The sequence below is a fragment of the Pteropus medius genome, unplaced genomic scaffold (genome assembly GCF_902729225.1).
Source record: "Pteropus medius unplaced genomic scaffold, Ma_sr-lr_union100, whole genome shotgun sequence".
Taxonomy (NCBI): Eukaryota; Metazoa; Chordata; class Mammalia; order Chiroptera; family Pteropodidae; genus Pteropus; species Pteropus medius.
Window position 1 is genome coordinate 197070 of NW_024349568.1, and position 27024 is coordinate 224093.

The 27024-nt window shown below is 39.3% G+C and overlaps 1 protein-coding gene and 1 pseudogene across 5 annotated transcripts in view; one reads left to right on the forward strand and one right to left on the reverse strand.

Annotated features, from left to right (window-relative positions):
- The first annotated feature begins 894 nt into the window (after positions 1 to 894).
- Positions 895 to 1549, forward strand: LOC120619001 (rho-related GTP-binding protein RhoG-like; annotated as a pseudogene).
- Positions 1550 to 4532: 2983 nt separating this feature from the next.
- The window catches only part of LOC120618983 (olfactory receptor-like protein OLF4), a 37270-nt gene continuing 14778 nt past the window's right edge, over positions 4533 to 27024 (reverse strand). For 2 of the 5 annotated variants that reach the window (XM_039883121.1, XM_039883118.1), the window contains one exon: positions 4533 to 5601. In XM_039883121.1, the coding sequence (XP_039739055.1) occupies positions 4641 to 5585 (945 nt within the window). In that variant the 5' untranslated portion in view covers positions 5586 to 5601 and the 3' untranslated portion in view covers positions 4533 to 4640. Of the gene's footprint in view, positions 5602 to 7230; positions 7300 to 7418; positions 7493 to 11536; positions 11610 to 27024 lie in introns of those variants that run through there. The other 3 variants (XM_039883123.1, XM_039883122.1, XM_039883120.1) reach the window with 3 other exon arrangements.

Genomic DNA, 27024 nt, shown 5'->3' on the forward strand with positions numbered 1-27024 from the left:
TTTTCAACTCCATCTATAAAAACTAGGAATAAAATGAGACAAGGCAAGCTGTCAACATCAAATTATCTTTCCCTTAAAGAATATAGAAACAGTATCCAAATTCAAGTGGGTAGGCCTCCAATAGACAGGTAAACTTCGCACTCCATTTTAATCTGATCGTTTTCTGTCCTGTATTTATTCACTGTTTTCATTTAGCTTCTGTTTGTAATTTTTTGGAAACGGTAACTGGATTTCAGTTGAAGCTTATCTGGTTTTTCTGATTTTTCACAAGGGTCAGATAGTACTAAATTAATTATGTGCCAGATCATATGACTAGTTTCCCGTCCTGTATTTAATGAAGTTTAAAGAACTCAATTAAAAAAACAGAGATAGTAGAAAGAATTGGACATGAGGGGGAAAAATATCTAATGTCTTCGGTGGTGGAGTTCCTGAGAGTTTGTGATGAGGAGAAAGAGTCCTTGGTTCTGGCAGCATTCCAAACCTAGTGAGGAACTGCACAGAGGAGGTATTATTGCTCTCTCTATCTACTCTTCAGGCAAATCTCTCTCCTATTATGCCAACCTCTAAGCACGATTTCCCTCTGGGCCTCGGGAATAAACAGAAAGGAATTTTTCCTAATGATTCTATGACCCAAAAGACCAGGTTAGAAGTCAAATGAACTTAATTTTTATGATTTTGTGTTCTCAATGTCCCAGAGGTCTAACCTCCTACCACCTTATTCCAACCTTGATTTCATATTTTCTCTGAAGTCTGAGACTAAAAAATCTATCAGGTACTTCTCAAGCCTCCTGCCGCCCCTAGCTCCCACATGACAGGGAGGGCTCCAGGTCACTGCATCCTAGGGGCCCAGAATGGGGAGGGGGCATTGTCTCCACTGCAGCAGCTGCACCCACAATGCAGAGTGTCAAGTGTGTGGTGGTGGGCGATGGGGATGTGGGAAAGAATTGCCTGTTCCTCTGCTATACAACTGATGCCTTCCCCAAGGAATACAACCCCCTCCACAACTCCCTAAGGTGCAGTTAGTTGATGAGCTCACAGTGAACCTGATCCTAGCAGGACACAGAGGGCCAGGAGGATTACAATGGATTCCGCTCACTGTCCTACCCTCAGACAATGTCTTTGTCATCTCTTTTTCCTTTGCCAGTCTGCCTTTCTTTGAGAATGGATGGCACAAGTGGCATCCAGAGATGTACCATCACTGCCCTGATGTGCCCATCCTCCTGATGGGCACCAAGAAGGATTTGAGGGCCCAGCCTTACACCCTGTGGTGCCTAAGGAGAAGGGCCAGGTGCGCATCACACCATCGCAGGGCCAGGTACCAGCCAAGCAGATCCATGCTATGTGCTACCTTGAGCACTAGGCCCTGTGGGAGGATGGCGTCAAGGAAGTGGTTTCTGAGGCAATCAGGCTATGCTCATCTCCAAACTGGTCAAGTGTGGCTAGTCCTGTGTCCTCTTGTGACCCTGGCACTCAGCTTGAATGCTGCACCAGCCTCCCGATCACTTCTAGTTGTGCTCTGGAGCCTTGTCTGTCCCCATCTATGCCTTAAGGATTAATCCTGGCACCCCTAGCCATGGGGCTCCCTGAATGCCTATTTCCCTTTAAGGAGTCTCACAGGGAAAAGGGCTTTGGGCCTTGCCCCAGTCTCCTCTGGAATACCAGGTATTCTTGAGAGCTCACCTAGCCCAAGGTTGGATCTCTCCCCAAGAAGCCAACCCCGTGCGCCCTCCCCATGTTCCCCTACTGACCAGCTGACCCAGCTTTCCACGCAGATGTTGCTGCCTATTGTGGTGCCTTCTCTCAGGTTAGGAACCTCCACTATCCCCAACCTCTCCCTTGTTGCTCTTTGAATTACTCCCCCCTCAAGATGCTCTCGTCCTTCCCCAAAGAAGGAGCCACAGAATCCTGAGAAGATGAATGTGCCCTAACTTGTCCCCACGTGCCCAGGCCTTATGCATTGCTGACTGACTCAGGCCCCACATCACCCCCACCAACCCGGTTCCTAGCCCCATCAGCATCAACAAACCTCCCTGTCTCCAGTGGGGTTAAAAAAAAAAAAGAAGGAAATCTGTGAAGAACAGGTCCCATTGATCTATAAAGCAAATTTGTGTTGGGACACAGACTGAGGTCTCCAGAGAATTGCTATTCTCTCTACAATAAGCGGAGAGCTGTGTTCTTTTGATGTGCAATCATGGGCACCACACTCTGTGGCTTCATGTTAGGATACTTAGGGATTTTGTGCTTATGTCACAAGCTACGAACTGTCATCCAGACTCTTATTATAAAATATTTGTTAATGATGGGAGATTCATTTCAATATTTTTATGCCACGTTTTGAGTTTAGCACTTTATAGACTTTGTCCAATTTAATTTATCAATAAGTCCAGCCATAAGGTAATGTTATAATGAACTCCATTTCTTTATGTAGAAGTGGAGCTTAAAGGAGTTTAGTTACAAATTGAGTGAGGGGTGGCTTCATGACACATTTGTCAAGATAATTAGGGATTCTAAATTTATATCACAAGCTAAGAGTTGTCATCCAGACCTTTATTATAAAATATTTGTTATTATAGAAGATACATTTCAATATTTTTATGCCATGTAATCTAAGTTTAGCACCTTATGGACTGTCCAATTTAATTTACCAATAAATCTAGCCATGAGGTAGTATTATTATGAACTCCATTCCTTTATGTAGAAATGGAGCTTGAAGGAGTTTAGTGTCTGCCCCAAGTTACAAATTGAGTGAGGGATGGGATGCTTCCAGTTTTCAACTCTGGGCCAGTGCTTCCCAACTTAAGGTGTTGTTGCCCCTGGGCTATTTGGCAACATATAGGGAGGCTGCTAAACACCTACAACATACAACATAACTAATTATTCTGCCCCAATTATCAACTTAGAAGGTGAGACAACTTATTCTAGACCAGATCTTCTCCAACTTCACTGTGCATGTGACTCACCCAGGATTCTAGTTCTAATGCAGACTCTGATTCAAAAGATCCTTGTAGGCCCAGAGATTCTGAGAATCAAACCATCTCCCAGGTGATGTTGATGCTGTAGGTCCTGGAGTGAAGACCACTCTCGAGTAGCTGTGGTTCTGTGTTAGAGTCAGGTGCAGGTAGTTTTAAGTCTCCTGAACCAAGAGTCATTTCTGCATGTAATTTTGAAGAAATAGTGTATTCGCTCATCCCAGAGACTATTATACATTCATTGTTCAGCTATTTTATATAAAGTTTCATGAATGACGTCACATGACATATTTCTGAAATATACCTTGTTCGATTCTTTTACATAAGGTTTCTTGTATGACACCATGTAATATACTAATGAAAAAAATTTATAGTAGGTTGAGTATGAGCCTCTAAAAGATATCTAAATTATAATTCCTAGAAACTTGTAATATGTTATTTTTCATAGCAAGGTAAGAATAAGGTAGCAGATGAAATAAGTTTGCTAATCAGCTGCCTTTAAGGAGATTGGCTGTGATTATGCAGGTGGGACTAATATAATCACCGTGGTCTCAGAATGTGGAACAGAAAGAAATAATAGCTGAAATCAGAGGGAGATTGGAAGATGCTACATTGCCGGATTTGAAGGTGGAGAAAGCTCTTGAGTCAAGGAATGCTTGTGGCCATGAGAAATTAAAATCAGAGATGAAACAAATTCTCGTCTGAAGCCTCCAGAAGATAAGTGGCCTTGCAGACATCTCGATTTTAGTCCATTGAGACCCATATCAGGCTTTTGACCTCCAGAACTGTAGGTGAATAAATTTGTTTCTTTTAAACCCTGAGTGCAGTGCTTTGCTACAGCAGAAATAGCAATTTATGTAGACATTTATGCAGTAGGGTTTTTTGGAGGAAGCTGAATTTAAGCATCTCATCTTATTCATTTTGTCTTACACACAACCCCAACTCCACCTCCAAGTAGAAGAAATATAGTCAACTTGGAGATTCTGCCTCATTAGCTAGTATAGAGAATTCTGCATTGCATAAAAGAAAATATGGTTCTGACTTTGAGGTCTGGACATTTAGATAGAAAAATGATTCATTATTAAAATTAAAGACAACCATTCTACACTAAATCTTTGTATCTAAGTTTCTACATTTCTAAAATTTTTAAGTTATTTCAACCTGTCATCATTTTTATTTCTGTTCTCTCCAAAGTTCTCTCAAATTTCCTTTAACATAATAGATGGGATTGCTGAGTCTCTGTATGTACATAATATGTGAATGAGTATGTTTACTAAAAAGTAATAAGTACAAACAAAATGCTAACTCATTAAAAAATTCTTAGTCTCAAAAAATATTTCCACAGAATTTATTTATTCTGCCCACATTCATTAAAATTATTTATTCCATATTGCCATCAGAAATAAGGAACTGAGGCTCAGGGACACACAGTGTAGAGACTTCCCGCTGATGTAGACTCATGAGTATCTGAGCTGAAATCAGAACAATTCCTATTGTATAATCACAGTTGATAATAAATGAATTATGTAAAATGTAGCATTTAGGACAGCTTGTTCTGTAATATTAGCTAACTGTTACAACAATTAAGAAAAACAAAATTAAGGTTAATTATGATAATCGGCTGTTTTTTAATTTTTGGCCTATGTTCTGATATTTGACAAGAATTCATGATCATTCTGTTATCTTTATTCCTTCCAAAAAAAAGAATCGTTTCAGAGCCCCCTTTATGTCTTCGTTCCTCAGACTGTAGATGAAGGGGTTCAGCATGGGTGTGACAACTGTGTACATCACCGAGGCTATTGCACTTGAGTGTGAGCTGTGGGTAGCAGCAGAGCTGAGGTATACTCCTAGGCTTGTGCAATAAAATAAGGAGACAACTGAGAGGTGAGATGCACAGGTAGAAAATGCTTTATACTTCCCCTGAGTTGATGAGATCCCACATATGGAGGAAACAATCTTAGAGTAAGAGTAAAGGATACCAGCCAGGGGACCACCAACCAGCAGCCCAACTCCAAAATACATCACCATGTTATTAAGAAAGGTGTCAGAACAAGCAAGTTGGATCATCTCATGGAGTTCACAGATAAAGTGGGGGATTTCTAAGATTGTACAAAAGGATAGTCGCAACACCATTAAGCTTTGCAGCAAGGAATACAGAGCACTCATGATCCAGGATACAAAAACCAGCAGCACACAGAGCCGGGGGTTCATGATGACCGTGTAGTGCAGGGGATGACAGATAGCCACAAAGCGGTCATAGGCCATCACAGACAGAAGGAAGTTGTCCAACAAACCAAAGAGTATGAAAAAATACAATTGGGTGATGCAGCCTGCATAAGTTATGACTTTGTTCTTTATTAGGATGTTCACCAGCATCTTTGGGACGGTGGTAGAGGTGAAACAGATGTCCACCAAGGACAGGTTGCAGAGAAAGAAGTACATGGGCGTGTGGAGGTGGGAGTCTGAGCTGACAGCCAGGATGATGAGCAGGTTTCCAAGCACAGTGATCAGGTACATGGAGAGAAAGAAGCCAAATATGAGGGGTTGCAGTTCTGGTTGTTCTGAAAGTCCTAGAAGAAGAAATTCTGAAACTCTTGTAAGATTCCCTGTCTCCATGAAGTGAAGGTGATGACTAGGAATGAAAAAAGTAACATGATTAATTTTCACAAATGGGCATTACAAACGTGATGAAATGCTACAATTTGTACTTTGCTGTCAAATACACACACACACACACACACACACACACACATGCATGTAAATGCAAACATACATATATGGCTTTTTAGAGATCTGATTCTTTTAAAGGTATCATATCTGACATCTCCAATTAGGAATTTCTGTCTTACACTTAGCATTTTACTCAATAAATCATGTTTTTTTAAAGATTTAATGAGAAATTCTTTCACTCATTTGAGTGATATATGCTGATTTGACCATTTTCTAGTCAAAAAGTGTAGAGTGCTGAGAAACAAAATTTTCTATAATTAATAAGTGAGAAAGAATATAAGCAAATAAAAATTGTATATCATGTCAGTCTGTGCTGGTTTGTTGAAGAGTAAGAAAGTATGAAAGTGAATGAGTGTGTTATTTTTACTGTGGATTGAGAAAGACTTGCAAACAAGGTGCTGTACAACAGAGACCTCAAGGAAGACCCAGGGAAGGCAGAAAGATTTCTGGAGAAGTAATTAGTCTGCATGAGAAAGAGCCAGTGCAAAGATCCTGAGGTTGATACTTACTTGTTTCAAGTAATATAGTCTCAAAACGAAGCACTGTGGTGGGGAAAATGAGCAAGAGGGAGAGTGATAGGGATGGTGTCAGAGAATGTGGAGGAATGAGATGGTCTGCCTGCTACAGATGAAACTTTAAGACCCAGGGAGTGCAGATGTCGTTCCTCCCACTTTATCCATTTTGTTTCCAATGGATCCTGTGAGTAGGAGTGATCCCTTCTTTATTTCCATCTGTTGGTTAACATTCTGGGGTCTGTATTTTAAGGGACACATTTTGGAGTATATGAGCTAAGTACCCCTGTCCTGAGAACTGCTCATGCTCAACAAACCACACACACCCACATCCACAGACACACAGTCACACACACACACACAATGCACACAAATGCAAATATGACCTCCTGGGGCCATGTGACTACCAGGCTCTACTCACCCCCATCCACAAGAATTTGGAAACTAAGATAGAGGCCAAGCTGTCAACATCAGATTATCTTTCTCCTGAAACATATAGAAATAGCACCTGAATTCCAGTTCATAGGCCTCCAAGGGACATGTAAAAATGGGCCTCCATTTTAATGTGACCACTTTCTATTCTGTGTTTTTAAAAATCAGTTAAATGGAGAGAGAAATGGTGAGAGAGAGAGATGTAGTAAGCTGGGGTGGCCCTTAAGGCTGTGATGAAGAGAAAGCGTATTTTGCTCTGGCAATGTTCTAACTGCAGTTATATAGCTCTGATGCCCAAAATAACCTGTAAAGTACAAACAACAATTTATTTTAAACAGAAAGAAAACAATATTTTTATGGTGTCAAGAAACCTTACTAATTGAATATCCCACCAGAAAGGTACAAAGAGAATAAACCCAAAATTTACAAAAAGGTATTTATAATGTGCATGAAAAGTATTTTTTTAAGCTGAAACGGGAAGAGACATTTGTAAATGACATTAGGGGCAAATCTGGAAATCGGAAAACCGGGTTTTGATTCCATGATGTACCACCTCTTAGTTTTTTGAACGAGGAGACACACCGGACCTTCTAAGTGCTAATGTCCTCACACAAATAGTGCAGACCGTGGTATCCATTAGAGTGGTGACAAGTTTGAGCAATATATGTCACATGCATAGCACAGTCTCTTCCTGTTGGTAAATGAATGGTTATCACTGGTGATGAGATGAGACTGATTATATTCTACCTCTCCAGTGTCTCCATTGCTTCCTCACATCTCAGTCTCCAGTTCCACAACTGTATTCCAGTCTTGTCATCTTCCATCCATCACAGGCTGGAAGCCTGCTAGCCTGATGATCACACTGACCCCTTGAAATTCCTGTATATTATAAGCTGACATCAAACTCCCTGAATGAAACTCTATTCTTGTGACTCCCCAATGGAGATAAAAGCACATTCCATGGCTTCAAATATGAAGCTCAAATCTCTGTGATCTTTCCATCAGCTTCACCCTCACAACGCTCTGCCTTCACTCACACTGACTCCCAAATGTTGAACTTGACTCCCGGTTTCACCTGACGCCACAGCGCCAAGACTCAGAGCCTTTACACACGTGCTTCTCTCTGCTTGGAGTTTCCCACTGGACTTTTTCATCTCCTCTCCATCTTTCAAACTCCATCTCTTTCAGATTGCTTAGATCCTCTCCTTCAAATCCCTTTCTCAACATCATCACAGGAAAAGGACACTTTCTCGTGCACTTAATTTAGGTGTAATTGTTTGCATTGTGTAATTAAAAAAATTCCATATCTTTTCTCCCTGCTACACAGTGAGTGCCATGAGGCAAGTAACATGTTATACACATCACCACTCTCCCCCCGACTTAGCTGAGTTGGGAACAGTAGTTGAATAAAGAAGTATTCCTTGGAGGGATGAGAGAATGTGCTCTCACAGAAATTGCTGATGATGAGAGAAAGAAGAGACGGAGGCAACACTGACCTAGGTGTGGAGGACATGCCAGAGGAATGTTTTCCATATTCTGTATTAGGACCCACTATGGTTTGCAAGAATTAGAATAGAATCAAGAAGGCACAAAAGAAAATATGAGAGTGTATTACCTATAGTAAAGGTACACAAATAACCGATTTATGGTTCTCTTTGTCATGTGTGTTTGTGCATTAGCATACTGGATCGCAATGTAAAAGGCATGTCTTACTTTGGGACACAGTCAGAAAAATATGGAATCCACTGTAGTAAATGAAGAATAGTTTTAAAATGCCAGTTCCTGCCGATGAGAGAAAAGCAATAAGAAAAATTGCCAGGCGCAGAGAGAACAGGAAGCTGGCATAGGTAATTCACAGTCAAACCGGGTAATTCACTGTTAGTGGAAAAAACTCCAAAATTTTTAAAAGTTTGGAATCCAAAACCATAATAAAAACTCACTTATCATTATATAAACCATGTAAAGAAATTGCACTGTTTCCAGTGAACTAACACGCTTATAAACCCAAAATATATGCAGTTGCACTAGGATTAGAGTAATTGCAATGTCAAACCCTATTATTCCTCTTTAGACTTATTAAGTAATCTTTTAACATGACTACACAGTGTGAGAAATGTTTCCCTAAGGAATGGCTGCTGCAATGGTTCTGGATATTTTTAAAGAATACAAAACATGCTGAAAATAAAGCCCCCTTAAAAACTAAAAAAAAAAAAAATCACCCTCACTTTCCTGCTCATGCCTCCACACCTAATACTCAGTTTTCCTACTCTCCCGAACTGTAAAACTTCTTGTATACGTTCCAATTTTACTGGAACCGCTTTAAGCCTCCCATTCCTTCTTCATTCTCATCCAACTGAATTTCCAATCCCACCACGAAATGTTACCAATGATCCTGGCATGGCTCATTCCAACAATCACTTCCGTAACTACAGTGTCAGTTCGAAATGGTCCTAGACTGTTTAATGAGATACTGAGTTTCTTTTCTTTTTTTTTCTTTCTTTTTTAAACACTAATACATTTATGAACTTATACTGCTACTGGAAACACCCACAGTCCAGCCTCGGGCCACAAGGTCTGTGGCAACCCAGAGCGGTCACAGTGACAACAGCTGAGGCCTGGCTCTTAGCCCCAACACCTCCCATGTGCTTTTGATTGTGGTACAAACACAACTCCCACCTTCATCCTCCAGCCTCTCTCTGACCACTTCTCTCTCCCCTTCCTTATGAATACTGAGTATCAGACTTCTTTTCCTCCATTAAAATCAGCACCTATTGGGCCTTGAGATCTCACCGAGTCTTCGTAGAAGCCCCATATGAAGGGTCAGATCAGATGACAGAAAATAAGCCAGAGAAGTTCATTAACTTGCCCAAGGCCACACAGCTGGTAGATGGCTGAGCCAGGGCTGATAACCAGGCCTGATCCCCAGCATGCAACTCTCTACCAGGCAGGCCCCCTGACTGCTGTCTCCACCATGTCTCCCCTCTCCTCAAGTCCTCATCTGCAGCTCAGATCACACGCCTCCAAGCACAGGGCTTTTAAAATATGGTATGGGAGTGGAAGTGTGTGTTTGGAGAGGTGGAAGCTGATGAGGTCTCCATTTGTTTCATGTTATGATACTTATTTCCTAAACCACTTTGAGGATAAGAATCACCTGGAAAGCTTGTTAGAAACAGGACTCCTGGGCCTCAGTGAGGACCTTCTGAGTCAGACTACCCTAAGAGAGGCCTCTCTGTGATGCTTATCAGAACAGTTTGGGGACCACTGGGCTATGTCAATTATCAGACAATTCAGGAAAAGATCTTTGTAATACTAATGTATGCACAATGTTCCCAGATTCTTGTGATAAGCACTATACATATATACCTCATTTAACTCTCATTTAAATTACCCTCTGTGGACGTCATTCCACAGTGTAGCAGTTAGCACGTCTGCTTTACATGCAGAAGGTCCTGGGTTCACACCCCAGTGGAGCCACAATTCATGCTCTACGGCCATGCCAACCTGAACAAGACCGCTGTCTGATCTCAAAAGCTAAGCAGGGTCGGGCCTGGTTAGTACTTGGATGGGAGACCACTTAGAAAACCAGGTGCTGTAGGTATAAATAATAATGATAATAAATAATAAATAAAAATAAACTATCCTCTGAGAGAAGTACTACTATTATCTCCATTTTACAGAGGAAGAAATTGAGGTACAGACATATCACCCCAAGCAGTTGTTAAAAATACACAGTACCCACAGAATTAGAATCTCCAGGGAAGGGGCCCTGGCCTTGATATTTTAAAGTGGTCACAGTGTGGATCAGGTATGTTTGGGAAAAAACTGGCTAGATGGTTGGCCACTAGGAGTCAGAACCCAGCAACAGGTTCTGGTGGCAAAGACGGTTCATCCTCTCTCACTGGATGGTGCCCTTCATTGCCGCCCCCACTGGGGATGCTTTTGTTTTCTTCCCCCACAGTGACCAGAGCACCACCCCCACGGGAGCCTGAGCCCCAACCCAAGCCCCATCCTAAGCCCCAACGCCAGCCTCCCAGCCTCGAAGAGGAAATTCCCACCAACTCCACGACCACCTCCACCTCCACCTCCACCTCCACCTCCACCTCCACCTTCCACACCTCCACCTCCACCAAAGGTTACCATGGTTCGGGAACTGATTGTCGGCATCAATGAGTAAGTCATCCCTAGTGTCTGGGCCCTTCCTGAAACCTTAGGGGCCCAGCCTTGCCTCCCATCACTAAATGGGGTGTCTCCATATTCCTCACCACTGAGTTACTTTTCTGAGACAACAGACCAAAACAGCAAGTCATGCCACCTAGCCAAGCATGCCCAGAGGGAAACTTGACCTCCAGCTGTGTGCGGAATCAAAGTCTCCCACACCCTACCCACCTCTGTGGAGCCATAATATAAGGACATAACAGGCTCAAAACCTTTCTGAACCACTGAGTCTGTTGTCCAGGAAGATCTAAGAAGACCCTTCTTATCCTAAAAGGCCAACTCCAAGGTCCTCCAACTAAAACTTGCCTCACCAGTGCTTCCACATACCTGTTCCCCCTATTTCCTTAAAAACATGCTCCCAACCCTGGATCAAGGCATCCGGCTTCTGAGCATTAGCTAGCTTCTCATTCTCCATTCACAATAAAACAGCTGATCTTTCTCTACTGTAATTCTCGGTGTTTAGTGTTTAGCTCTGCTGGTGCCGGGTGGATGAACTCTTTCTGCTTTGTAACACTTTCCTTGTTGAATATTAATTAAATTATTTTTTACATTAATCAGTGTACCTGGTAAACAACATGGCATCTCTCAGCTCTAGGTGAGGCTGGTTAGGCTTTCAAGTTTCTAGGTTCTGTGCCCTCTGACCCTCTCCTGAAGTAGCTGCTGGACTGTCTGACTCACCTGGGTGGGGTCTTTGAGAGGGACGACTCCGTGTGGAAGTCTGAATTCCTCCCTGGATGGTCGATGATGGAGACTGAAGCTCTGTCCCCAGACAAGACAGCAGGAAAGAGTGAAGCATTGGTCTCAGAGCCAGCTTAGGAGTCAAAAGCAACAATAATATGCCCGGTTGAGCCCAAAGATGCACATGCCAAGGGACTGCAGCAGAAGAGATATATTCAACTCCCTTTATCTGCCCATAAGACACTGTTTCCACTCTTGCTCCCACCTCTGAGCCCAGATTTCCCTGTGGGACACTGGTCTGGATGGAATGAAAAATTTTTCCTGTTGATTCTCTATTCCCAAGTGACCAGGTTAGAAGTCAAGTGAATCCTGTTTTCGTTACTCCTTCTCCATGACTCTCCAGCCTGCCAGAAGTCTCCTCTCTCAAAGTTCTCACAAAAGCCTAGACTGAAGACTCTGAATTGACTAGGTCCCTTGGGTCTTCAATGCATTGACTTTGGTGGGACACAATCCCTGATAGCTTCAAAAAATTGCCATTTCCTTTTTCAACAAGGAGAGAACTGTGTGACATTGATGTAAAACATAGTAAATAGGGAAAGGGTGTTATGTAGATTTTTTCTCCATTGGCTTCTCCACTGATAAAAATCTCTGGTGATAAGGTCACTGCTTTCTAGTACAGCCAGGGAGTCACCCTTACAAATGGAGATTTTCATTACAAATGTAAATGTCCCTAACAAAATGTAACTTGTACTTGTTTTTGAGAGATACTCCCATGTCTCCTGTTTCTTAAAATTAACCTGCCTAAAATAACCATTATGCCAAATTGACATATTTGGGGTTGATCAATTCTGCTCCTCTATAGCTGATAGGCTACAAACCTATTAAACATGTTACTGTTTTGAATACTGTAGGCAATAGGAATACAATGCTAAGTCTTTGTTAATGCCATTCATTAAGCTGTTACCATGGCTCTTTTGTCACTAACTGATAGGAATTTTGCAGCAACATAATATTCTTATGCGACCTCTGTTTTATATGTGGTTTCTCATTGATCAAAATATCATCATACTTCACATAACTGTGTTTACTCATTCCAGAGGCTGTGATGAATTCTGTGTGTGTTTATAAAATGGCCTTTTGGTTTCAAAAGATAATACACTTCTAAAAGAGACTTTGTATTAGGCAGAATAAGGGCCTCCATAGATTGTTCATATCCTAATCCCTAAAAACTTAGAATATGTTATTTTTTTTGTAAGAGAGATTAAGGTGATTTAGGACAGGGCAAATCCCGCCAAATGGAAATTCAAGTCCTGTGCCAAGAGAGGGTTCTTGTCTGAGTGAAGCAAAGAATTCAAGTGCATGCCAGAGTTAGAGTCAAAAGGAAAGTTTATTAAAAAAGGAATAATGCTCCTCAGACAGAGACATGGTCTCCTCTCAGAGGCAGAAAATGAGAGAGCTGAGAGAGACAGAGAGACATAGGGAACACACCAGGAAAAAAATGACAGAACAAAAGACAAATAGACAAAGTCAAGACAAAGGCCCTGGGTTTTCAGGGAATTCAGTTTCTATATCACTCAGTTTCTATGAATTACAGCTTAAAGACTTTGTTTACCTATTTTCCTTTGATGGTGTGGGTATATAGTGTGAAAGATAAGGATATGTAGAGTGAAAGTCATGGGTGTAGTTGGAAAGCCTGCTAGCAATCCCTGTGTTTGATCTATAGGTCTCTTACAGGTTCTTTGCTTGGAGAATATATATTTTGTGTAGGGTATGACTTAAAGACTCTGGTTCCCTTCACAGTATGGGTAAATGGTTTGTTAGTAATCCCAATAGGAACCTTCCCTTGTTCTCTAGGTATCCTGAGGTCTGGCAGCAGCACATTGCAGGCTCTGAATGCAGCTTGATTTAACATTTAATTCTCTTGCCTCCTCTCTACATTAAAGGGAGCCTTTGGAATATTTTTGCTGATGTGTTAAATTTAAGATTTATTTATTGGCCGTGATTATGCAGGTGAGACTAATGTCATCACCGTGGTCTTAGAATGTGGAACAGGAAGGAGGAATAGTTGGAATTAGAGGGGGAATGGAAGATGCTACACTGCTGGCTTTGAAGATGGAGAAAGGGCTGTGAGCCAAGGAATGCTTGTGGCTGTGAAAAACTGGAATAGGAGAGGAAATGGATTCTCTCCCGGAGCCTCCAGAAGGAACTAGCTCTGAAGACATCTTGATTTTAGTCCATTGAGACTCACATCAGGCTTCTAACCTCCAAAACTATAGGCGAATAAATTTCTTTCTTTTAAACTCCTAGTGTAATGATTTGTTACAGCAGCAATAGCAATGTTATACAGACATTTATCCAGTGAATGTTTTTGGAGGAAACTGACCCTAAGTGTCTCAATTCATTCATTTTGCTTCCCTTGGGTAAGGACATTTTGTATTCACCTTCCCCTCCCCCCAAGAGATTTTTTCTTTGCAATACCTAGGAAGCAGACTTTGTTCCTTACCTGGAGGGTTGGCTGTGAACCATGTAAACAAGGTACCAGGCTATTTTCCCAAAAGGGGCTTTTATTGGTTTCCATAAATCTCTTAATTTGTCAAAGCTTTCTGGTCATGTCTGAGTCTATGCATGTCTCCCTATTGTGACATTCTAGTCAAAGGATTGGTAATAAAACCAGTTTCCAATTGTAACCTTTTGTTAAGAAAACAGGTTCTTGTTGAACTTATGGAAATAATCGATTTGTCATGAAAATAAAATATTCACTCATTAAAAGCTTCTGAATCCTGGGGGGATCAACTAGGGAGAAAAAATAAATGTTTCAGTTCTCCTTACAGAGGTATAATTTACTTAACTGTAAGTCATAGGTAAACAAATTTCCTTTGTTCTGGAAAGAAAAAGACTAAAAAGTCAGCAATCTCAAACAAAAAAAGTCGTAAAAATTGTCATCATTTCATCAGTTGGTTCAGGCCTGTGTAATTAAACTTGTTCTGGCTTGAATCCAGGGTTTTCATGAGTTCTTTAGACCTAGCCTGATATTTGAGGTGATAGATAGGGTCAGTGATAATTCCAAAATTGTTCAAGGCTGTTTGTCAAGGTTCATATGACTTGCTCAGTGAAGTGGGTGTCTCGATCACTGCAAATTGTGGAAGGTGTGTGCCAAACGGTCAACACATTTTCTAACAGTTCCTTTGCCATTGTGAAGACATCACTTTGACAAATCAGTGGCAAGGCAAAACTTCAACTCAACCAGAAAATATACACACAATGAAAACATACTGATATCCCTAAGTAAGTGGCAATTGGATGAAGTACAACTTAAACGTGGAAGAAGGAAGAAACATGGCAGAGTGAGAGACGTCCTCAGATCTCTCCCCTTGAAACAATAAGCTGAACATCTAAAACTCAACAATAAACACCCAAACTACACACCAACACGTCTGAGTGTGGGATCTGCCCAAAAGAGCTACCACAGGTCAGAACCCCGGGTGGACTGGGTGTAATAAAGAAACTTCCTCTCACAGCCTCTGGATCTCCCAGCCGGGGGCGGGGGGAGGGGCTGGGGGAGGTCAGGAGGAGCAGCCAGTATGTATGGCCAGTTCCCTGAATGTTCCTGTCCCAGATAGCTGTGAGCTCCCTGTGGCTGGCTAGATCCAGGGCCTAGTCATCAGAGCAGACGGCAGAAAAGAGGGAAGAAACGGCATAGGAATGAATACTCATTTTTGCCGACCATGGTTGCAAAACCAAGACTGAGCCGCAGCTCCCCACCCCCAAACCAGATGGCCCCTCCCCCCATGTCCTCCAAGACCAATGACCACACAGCCCCAAGAGAATCAGAGCGAACCCTACTGAGATGATCACTGACACTGACAGGGACTGAAACTGAAGGTAGTGAGCATGATTAAATATCTACAAGAAAATTTAAAAAGGCATTTTTAAGACTTCATATAAAGCAGGGATCCAAGAGGCATAGACCACACCTACTGGAAACCAAAAGAAAAGCACCTTCTTTGCAGCAGGCTAAGGAGAGAACGTTATATAATAAATCTTTCTGGAAAAACAGCAGAATACTCTTCCGTTAATGCCCAGGTGAAGAAATAGTCCCTTAAACACCATGAACAACCAAGGTGACAAGGCATTTCAGAAACAAAGAGAAACATCTCCAGAAAATAAGCTTACAGACATAGAAATATATGACTTAAATGACAGAGAATTCAGGATGGTACTTCTGAAAATACTCGATGAGATCCAAAACAACTCAAATCCACAATTTCAAGAATTGAAAAAACTAGATAAGCAGAGCAAGGAGATTGAAACCCTCAAAAAGAACCAAATAGAACTTCTGGAGATGATGAACACAATACAAGAGTTGAAAAATGAAATAGCAAGCTTGGGAAATAGAGACGACCATATGGAAGAAAGGATCAGTGATATCAAAGACAGAAATCTAGAAATAAATCAGAAGGAAGAAGAGAGAAACCGAGGAATGAAAAAGAATGATACAGAAATACAAAAACTAGCTGTTTATGAGAGGAAACATAAGAATAATGGGCATTATCGAAGGCAAGGAAAAGGAGCAGGGACTAGAAAGCATTTTCAAACACATAGTTGATGAAAATTTCTTAAATCTAAGGAATGAGCTGGAGCTTGGAATTCAAAAAGTCAACGGAACACCCAATTATCTCAACCCAAAAAGGCCTAAACCAAGAGACACTGCATTAAAATTATCAAAAATCAATGACAAAGACAGAATTCTCAGGGCAGCCAGAGAAAAAATGACAGTAACATATAAAGGAAAACTCATTAGATTATCGTTGGACTTCTCACTCTCATCCTTACAAACCAGAAAGGAATGGAATCAAATATTCAAATGATAAGTAAAGGGAAATACCAGCCTAGATTAATGGATCCAGCTAAGCTCTCCTTTAGATAGGAAAAAGAAATAAAGACCTTACAGGACATACAAAAATTGAGGGAATTCTTCACTACGAGGCCTGCATTGCAGGAAATACTGAAAGGGGTCAGCTCACCTAAAACAAATTGACAATAAAAATACATAATTAAGAGTAAAGTGACCATCAGGCAAATAGAAGCAGAGGAGTGCAACCCTTACGAAGAACAGGGCATTATAGGCTTGAATAATAAGAAGAGAATTGCAATCCAAGATAGTAATGAATGTTCAACATACACAGGGACAAATTGAAAACACAATGACTGAAAGGAGAGGATTTAAAGATCCAGATTCGCAAAGGGGAATGGAGATAAGGCATGCACAGGAGAAATGGATGACTGTATATATAGAACTATCCTTTATATTCATAATGGTAACCGCATGCCAAAGATTCAAAACCATTATGTATGACATAAAACAAGAAGGACTAGAGGGAAAACCCACAAAAGTCAAACAAAATAAAGAAAACAGAAGCACAAGGACGAGAAATCAGCAGAAACGCTGAGTACCAGAAAGCAAAGATAAAATAGCTATAAGAAGACCTCACATTTCAATAATCACCCTAAATGTAAATGGACTGAATTCACCAGTACAGAGTTGCAGAATGGATCAAAAAACAAAACCCAACCATATGCTGCCTCCAGGAGATACATCTCAGCTCCAAAGATAAATATAGACTCAAAGCAAAAAGGTAGAAAATGAAATTTCAAGCAAATGGCATTCAGAGAAAAATGAGAGTAGAGGTACTAATATCAGATTTAATAGACTTCAAAATAAAAAAGATAAAGAAAGATACTGAGGGACATTTCATAATGATAAAGGGAATCATGCACCAAGAGGACAAAACATTTATTAATATCTACGCACTCAATCGGGGGGCCCCAAAATATGTAAAGCAATTACTAACAACTAACATTCTCAACATTCGACCACATACTGGGACATAGAGAAGGCCTCAGGAAATATAGGGTTGAAATCATTCCAACCATATTCTCTGATCATAATGCTTTGAAACTAGAGATCAACAGCAGAAAGAAATCAGAAAGAACCTAAAATACGTGGAGATTAAACAAAATACTACTGAAGAATAACTGAGTCAGAGAAGAAATAAAAAGAGACAACAAAAGATACATAGAAACAAATGATAAAGATAGTACAACATATTAAAGCTTTTGGGACATGACAAGAGTGGTCATAAGAGGAAAGTTCATATCATTAGGCCAATCTCCAAAAACAAGAACAAGCCCAAATAAACAACCTAACGCTTCATTTTAAAAACTAGAAAAGGAAGAACAAATGAAGCCTAAAGTCAGTGGAAAGAAAGAAAGAATTAAAATTACCTCAGAAATCAATGAAAATGAAAACAAAACAAAAAAAAATAGAAAAAATAAATGCAGCAAAGAGCTGGTTCTTTGAGAAGGTTAATAAAATTGACAAATCCTTGGCTAAACTCACTAAAGAAAACAGAGAAAGGACACAAATAAACAAAATCAGGGATGAAAGAGGGGAAATTACGACTGACATCGCAGAAATACAAAGGACCATACAAGAGATCTATGAAAAAGTATATAACACCAAATTTAATAACCTAGAAGAAATGGAACAGTACTTAGAATAATATAACCTTCCTAGAATGAATCAAGAAGAACTGGAAAATCTAAATAGACCAATGAGCAGTATGGAAATGAAAACAATCATCAAAAACCTACTAAAAAGTAAAAGTTCAGGACCAGATGCCTTCACCAGTGAATTCTACCAAACATTCAAAGAAGATTTAATACTTATTCTCCTCAAACTCTTCCAAAAAGTCAAATAGAGATAATACTTCCCAACTCATTCTATGAGGCCAGTATTACCCTGATACCAAAATCTGGTAAGATAACACAAAAAAAGAAAACTACAGACCAATATCTCTCATGAACACAGATGCAAAAAACCTAAGTAAGATACTAGAGAAATGAATATAGCAACATATTAAAAAGATTATACACGACAATCAAGGGGGCTTCAACCCTGAGGCACAGGGATGGTTCAACATAAGAAAATCAATTAATGTGATACACCACATAAACAAATTAAAAAATAAGAATCATATGATCATATCAATAGATGCAGAAAAAGCCTTTGACAAGATATAGCATCTATTTATGATCAAAACACTTAACAGAATCAGTATAGAAGGAAAGTACCTTAACATAATAAAAGCCATATATGACATTTCCTCAGCCAACATTATACTTAATGGTGAAAAACTAAAAACCTTCTCTCTAAGATCGAGAACAAGGCAATGCTGTCCACTGTCGCCACTGTTATTCAATATAACATTGCAGGTCCTAGCAAGTGCTATAAGGCAAGAGAAAGATATAAAAAACATCCAAATAGGAAATGAAGAGTCATACTGTCACTATTTGCTGATGACATGATTCTCTATATAAAAAACCCTAAAGACTCCACAAGAACACTACTAGAAACAATAAGCAAATACAGTAAAGTCTCTGGACACAAAATTAATGTTCAAAAATCCATAGCATTCCTATACTCTTATAATGAAGTGTCAAAAAGTAGTGGAAAAAATAATTCCTTTTGCAATTGCAACATAAAGAATAAAGTACTCAGGAATAAATTTAATGAAACTTGTAAAGGACTTATATAATGGAAACTACAAGACCCTATTAAGAGAAATAGAAAAAGATGCAAAGAAATGGAAAGATATTCTGTGTCCTTGGATTGGAAGAATCAGGTAAAATGACCATATTACCTAAAGCGTTATACAGATTTAATGCAATCCCATCAAAATTCTGTCGGCATTTTTTAAAGAAATAGAACAAAAAATCATCAGATTTGTATGGAAGACCAAAAGATCCCGAATTGCCAAAACCATCCTGAGAAAAAAGAACAAGGCTGGAGGAATCATTCTACCTGACTTCAAATCATATTACAAAGGGAGAGTAATCAAAACAGCATGGTATTGGCAGCAAAACAGATATACGGACCAGTGGAACAGAATCGAGAGTCCAGAAGTATACCCATATTTATACGGGCAAATAATTTTTGAAAAAAAAAGCCAGAAACATCAGTGGAGAAAGGAAAGCCTCTTCAAAAAATGGTGCTGGGAAAACTGGAATGCCACCTTCAAAAAAAGAAACTAGACTGTTGTCTATCACTACATACCAAAATTAACTCAAAATATACTAAGGACCTGAATATAAGACATGAAACAATAAAATGCATAGAAGAAAACATAGGAACTAAACTCAATCATCTTGGACTTAAAGGGGATTTTATGAATTTGACCTCAAAGGCAATGAAAGTAAAAGCAAAAGTAAATGAATGGGACTACATCAAACTAAAAAGCTTCTGCTCAGAAAAAGAAACTGTCAACCAGGTAAAGAGACAACCATCAGAGTGGGAAAATATATTTACAAGCAACATATCCGATAAGGGCCTAATATCTAAAATATACAATGAACTCATATGACTCAATAACAACAAAAAAACAAACGATCCAATCAAAAAATGGGCAGAGGACCTAAACAGACACTTCTCCCCAGAGGACATACAAATGGCCAACAAATACATGAAAAGATGCTCAACATCGCTAGCTATTAGGGAGATGAAAATAAAATCCACAATGAGATAGCACCTTACACCTGTAAGAATGGCTATCATCAACAGGACAGGTGATAACAAATGCTGGAGAGGATGCGGAGAAGACGGAACCCTCATACTCTGCAATTTGGTACAGTCACTATGGAAAACAGTATGGAGATTCCTCAAAAAACTACAAATTGATCTACCATGTGACCCAGGAATCCCTCTACTTAGTATTTACCCCCAAAGACTTAAAAAATCATATCTGTAAAGATATTTTGCACACCAATGTTCGTAGCAGCATTATTCACAGTAGCCAGGACCTGGAAGTAACCATAATGTCCTACAATAGATGATTAGCTGAAGAAGCTGTGGTACATATATACAATGGAATATTACTCAGTCATCAGAAGAGATATAATACTGCCATTTGCGACAACATGGATGGAACTCGAGATAGTCATGCTAAGCAAAATAAAGCAGACTGAATAAGTTGAAAATCACATGATATCACTTATACATGAGAAATAAACCTAAAAGCAACAAAAGAACAAGAAAAACAAACAGATATTATGGACATTGACTATAGGCTAATGGTTACCAGAGTAGGAGGTGGGGGAGGAGAAGAGATGTAGATAGGGTAAGGGGGTCAAATATAGGGGCTAAGGGGAGGGTGAAGTGGGAAAAGGGAACCAAATATCTGGTAGCTAAAGGAAACTGGACTTTGAGTGTTAAACATAATAGAATATACAGATGTTAAACTATAATGCACACCTGAAAATTATATAATTGTATTAACCAATGTTACCCTAATGAAATTAATTTTAAAAAATACTAGATGTAAGGTGGCTGAATGGAAAAGAAAACAAGATCCATATATATGCTGCCTACAAGAGACCCACTCAGATCAAAAGACACCCACTGACTAAAAATAAAGGGATGGAAAAAAATATTAAGAGAAAATAAAAATGAAAAACAAAAGTAGCGTAACAATACTTACATCAGACAAAATAGACTTTTAAACAAGAGACAAAGAAGGAACCCAGTAACCCCTACTTTCTTAACTATTCTTAATGACCTAGTCGTGGATCCAAGCCCCACCACTTGTTAGCTCCATGACCTTGGGCAGTCACTTCCCTGGTGTAGTCAGGCTCCCTAAGACCAACCTCGGGTTCAATGAGGACTCACGGAATTCGCAAAGCTGTTACATTCACACTACAGTTTATTACACTGAAAGCGTGCAGATTACAACAGCAAATGGAATAGGTACATGAGACAGGGTCCAAGCGAGACCAGGAGTGAGCTTCCACTTGTTTTCTCGAGTGGAGTTGTATCAACAGCACTTCATTCTCCCAGCGATGATGTGTGACAACATGCATGGAGTATTGCCAACTAGGGATGCTCACATGAACTTTGGTGCCCAGTGGTTTTATTGAGATTCAGTTACATAGACATGACAGCCTGCCTGCATGGATCACCTTAATCTCTGGCCCCTCCAGAGATTAAGTTGATCCTGTGTGGCCCTAGGTCCTACCATGGTTAGCATAGACTATCTATTCATAGTGGCCCAAGGTCCCCAGATAAACAAAGAAACTCTTATCAGGTAAGACATCGAAAAGGCTTAGAAGCTGTCTCTCAGGAGCCAGACATGAGCCAAATTTTTCTTTGTAATGTGCAGGATTTGGACAACCCAGGTCTGCTAAATTAATCCTTATGGTATGCCTGGAATCTTTCAACTTCTGTTTTCATATCTGTAATATAAGGAAAATAACGATCCCCTCTAAGAAATGACCCTCACTCATTCAGAGGGCTCCACATCAACTTCCATCCCATTAGCCTTTCTCTTCAGCATGCCCACATAATAATAATAACAGCTGACTCTCAAAAAACACTGGTCTCTTCCAGGCACTGTTCTACATGCTTTATGCAGATTAAACGTAATCCTCATGGCAACTTTACAATGTTGATGTCATTATGCTCCATCTTTGCCAATGGGAACAGCCAAGGCACAGAGAAGTTCAGACAACCTCCCTAAGTCACACAGCTGGTATGCAAATTCATACAGCTAGTAAGTAGGAGAACTTGGATCTGGATCCCCATAATCTGGCTCCAGGGTCCAGAAACTGTTCAGTATCCAGTCATTCACTTAGCTGAAATTCACACTGGTTGTGCTATTGCTTTTGGAGGCTTGGCCAGTCCAACAGGGCAGGACTTGGGCCTGCCTCAGTACCTTCTCTCTCCTCAAGGCGAAGCACAGCATCACACACACTATAGGTGTTCAATAAGTGCTATTTAATGAACAAATGAATGTTCACAAAAAGCTTATGTGCTCTCTTTAGAAAGAAAACTCAAGATCAGAAATCTAAGTTTTCCCATTAAGAATCGAAGTCAGCTTTTAATCAGTCAAGTGCTTGACAGATGGCCCTGGACAAGTCTCAAGGCAAATACATTTCGCTGTTTGCTTTTTTTCTGATTCCTGACTCCCAAAGAGAAAGAGATAAGGACTTACCTAATACAATAGAAACATGTCAATTTTTTCAACCAATAGGGAAAAAAAGAAAAGAAAAAAATAGAGCTACCATATATTCCAGCAACCTCACTTCTGGGTATGTAGTTGAAGGAAATAAAATCACTATTGGAAAAATGTATCTGCATCCAGTCCATGTTTATTACAGCATTATTCACAAGAGCAAAGACATGGAAACAATCTAAGCCTCCACCAATGAATAAATAAAGTTATATATGTATATATAATATATAATGAAATATTATTCAGTGATAAGATGGAAATTATGTCATTATAACAACATGGATGGATTTTTAGGGCAGTATAATAACTAAAGTAAGTCAGAGAAAGACAAGACTTCACGATCTCATATGTGGTATCTATAAAGCCAAACTTATAGAAATGAACACTAAGCCTTGGACAAGGTATGAGGAAAATGTGGAGATATTAATCAAAGAGTATAAACTTTGGTTTTAAGTTGCTTAAGTTCTGGGGATCAAATCACACAGGAAGGTGACTATATTTAATGATGCTATATTAGATACTTGAAAATTGCTAAGAAAGTATATTTCAAATATTTTCACCACAAAGAAGTAATTATATGAAGTGCTGGATATGTAATCTTGTTGTGGTAATAATTTTACTATTTACATGTAATGAATTACCATGTACTCTTTAAAATTACACAAAATTATGTGAATTATATCTCAGTGCAGCTGGAAAAATTTTATTTTATGTCTCAAAGCAATAAATGGAGTTGTACAGGCCACCTAAGAGAATGTGAGAGTGAATCAATGATGGAAAATAAATTAAATTCTACCTGGAACAAACAGACACACAAGCATTTCATACTTCTTTTGACAACAAACATTTGTAAATTATGTGCTACAGATTTGCAATAAGGAGAATATGAAGAGTTGTAGAACAATTTGATTCACCAAGAAAGAACAACTTTGCAGGTATTTCCTAGATTGGAGTACAGGACATAGTTAAACAGCTAAAGGAGTCTACAAATACTTACTGCGGTCGTTTTGAGCTAGAGTGAGAGGTTAGAGGTTATGTTCAAAAGAAAAACGCAGCATAGATTGGTGGCCCCTCTCTGTTTCTTGTGTGGGGCCCTGGGAGGAAGATCCCTTCAAGATCACAGCTCTGTCACACTTGCGGAATCCACCATCGTCCACCATCATCCCAGTGCCACCAATGTGTGTATCTGAGATGACACCTGCATTCATTCCAGAGGCTATTAAAAATTCATTGTTCAGTTATTTTATACAAGGATTCATAAATGACATTATATGATATACTTCTGAAAATACCTATTTTGATTCTTTTACATAAGGACTCTTGAGTGACACCATATATTATGGATTTAAAAAATTATAGTAAGCAGAATAAGAACCTCCCAAAGATAACCACATCGTAATTTCCAGAAACTTGTAATATGTTATTTTTTGTTACAAGAAAGGATTAAGATAGCAGATGAAATAGATTGCCTAATAAGCTGCCTTTATGATATCATTGGCCCTGATTTTGCAGATGGGACTAATGTCATCACCATCATCCTAGAATGTGGAAAAGGAAGGAAGAAGAGTTGGAGTCTGAGGGAGACTGGAAGATGCTACAGTACTGACTTTGAAGTTGGAGAAAGGGCCATGAGCCAAAGAATGGGAAGCTGGAAATGGAGAGAAAATAAATTCTCTCCTGGAATCTCTAGAAGAAAGATGTCTGACAGACGACTTAATTTTAGTCCATTGTCTCTTCAGACTTCTGACCTCCTGAACTTTAGGTGAATTAGTTTGTCTCTTATAAACCCGTCAGTGTGATGTTTTGTTTCAGCAGCAATAGCAATGTTATACAGACATTTATCCAATAACTGATTTTGGAGAAAAGTGACTTTAAGGGTCTCGAGTCAATCATTTTGCTTCCCTTGAGTGAGGACATTTTGTGTTGAAACCCACACATAATAGAAGAAGAAACTCAAAGTTGAATTGGAGATTTTACCCCATTAGCTGATACAGAGAATTTCCCATTGCATAAATGTAAATGTGGTTCTGAAGTTGAGGCCTTTAGACATTAAGATAGGGCAATAATCCATTATTTAAAACATGGCCATGGACAAAAGACTAGTGATTACCAGATAATGGGGGGAGGAGGAAGATAGAGAGGGTAAAAGGGGTCAAATATGTGGTGACAGGAAGAAATCTAACTAGGGGCGGTGAACACACAATGCAATGTATATATATATATATTGAATTGTATACCTGAAACTTACTGGATTTCGTTTATCAATATCACACAAAAAAAAAAACTAAAAATAAAAAAGATTGGCTGTTATTCACATGGGATTAATATCATCACCATGGTCATAGAATGTGCAACAGGAAGGAAGAAAACTTGGAATCAGAGGGATATTGGAAGATGCAACGCTGTTGGCTTTGAATTTAGAGAAAGGGCCGTGAGCCAAGGAATGATTGTGGCCACGAATAATTGCAATAGGAGAAGAAAGAAATTCTCTCCTGGAACATCCAGGAAGAATGGGTCCTGCAGACTTCTTCATTTCAGCCCATCGTCTCCTCAGACTTCTGACCTCCAGAACTTTAGACAAATAATTTTTTTTAAACCCATTAGTGTGATGTTTTGTTGCAGCAGCAAATAGAAATGGTATACAGACATTTATTTAATAACTGTTTTTGGAGGAAAGTGACATTAAGCATCTCAATTCATTCATCTCACTTCCCGTGGTGAGGACATTTTGTCTTGAAACCCACACTAAGTAGAAGAAAAAATCTAAAGTTAAATTGGAGATTTTGCCCCATTACCTGGTACTGAGAATTTCCCATTGCATAAATGTAGTTCTGAATTTGAAGCCTTTGGACAAACCCACAAATTACTAAAGGAAATACACAATGTACAAAAAATAGTGGGAATTTTAAAAGATAAAATGGACTTTTCTGAATAATAGTAAATGCGAAATTTGGAGATTAGTAACTGAGTTTTAAATCTTGGATCTACTAAATAGGAGCTGTTTGAATTTGGAGAGACAACCAATTCATTCTAAATATTCTCACACAAATAGTGGGAGCAGTGCTATCCATCCATCTAATGTCCACAGATTTGGTCGATATATATACAAAAGTTCAGTCTAGGTTGTTCCTCTTAATATATGTATCCTAGGTGATGAACCTCTTTATTTTGTTGTGTGTGTACACATACATGTGTTTGTCTGTTTGCATGTGCACACAGGCTTGATGACAATGGAAAAGACATGTTTACTCAGGGACAAGGTCAACAAATTTGGAATCTAATACAGTAACGGAAAAAACTAGTTTAAAAGAATACCAGTTCCTGCCAGTGAGGGAAAAGCAACAAGAATGAAGAGCCCACAGAGAGCCAAGTGCAGAGAGAAGAGGCAGCCAGCATGGGTGCTGCAGGTCCCTCCAACTCAAGGGACCTCACACTGAGTGGACCTTTACTGCCCCACTGACCTCATTACAGTGTCCACTTCGGCTCTGATCTAATTGTTATTCCTGCACCTATTTCACATTTATTTGATCACTATTTTAATTTTTTTAAATAAGACCCAGTGGTGGATGTGGCTGACCCTTCTATCACTTTTCTTTGTGGAATGATTTTGTTTACTATTCTTGGGCTTTGAGTTTTGACCTCTTTTATCTTATATGTGATGAGTACACTAGTCCTGGTTCTGCTCCTTGCCTCTGCAGACATACTCTATAAAATCTTGTTTATGCCACAACGATTGATCCCCTTGCTTCACACATTTATCTCTGAGGACATGACATCATACCACACTCATTTCATTGTACTGGGCCTTCTTTATTATAATGTGAAAGCCAAACGAAGGGAGGCCTCACTTATTTTGCTCACTTATGTGGCTGCATAAATATGTGCATGTATATAGAAAAAAAATAGTAAGGAACAGAAAAGACATAGAAGAAAAAGAATATCAGGAAAAATAAAACCAGGTTAATTATAGTGGATTCAATTAATTGTGTAAGTGAAATTAAATAGCAATCTAAGATTAACTTCTGAAAGAAAAGACATAAAATACAATAATGTAATCACATTGATATGGGTCTATAATTACAGATAAATGGGCCAAGAGCTGGAAGTGAAAAATACAAAATCACACTTTTGAAAAGCAGTGGAAGAAGTAGTATCTGTACAACTTTCTTCCTATATAATGGATTTCAATATGCTTAAGAAAAGAATAGAGGTGAACATTAACTATATACAAAGGAATGCCTTTCATAAGATAGGAGATGATGATAGAACTTTTTACCTTTAAAAGTAACAAGAGAAACACAATATGACAGACTGATAGAATTGAGTACATTCACTTTAAAAATTGTCATACTTTACCCCAAATACATCTCTACATATACAAAGGAATTCAATGTCAAAAAGCAAAGTTGGTGAAAACAACTC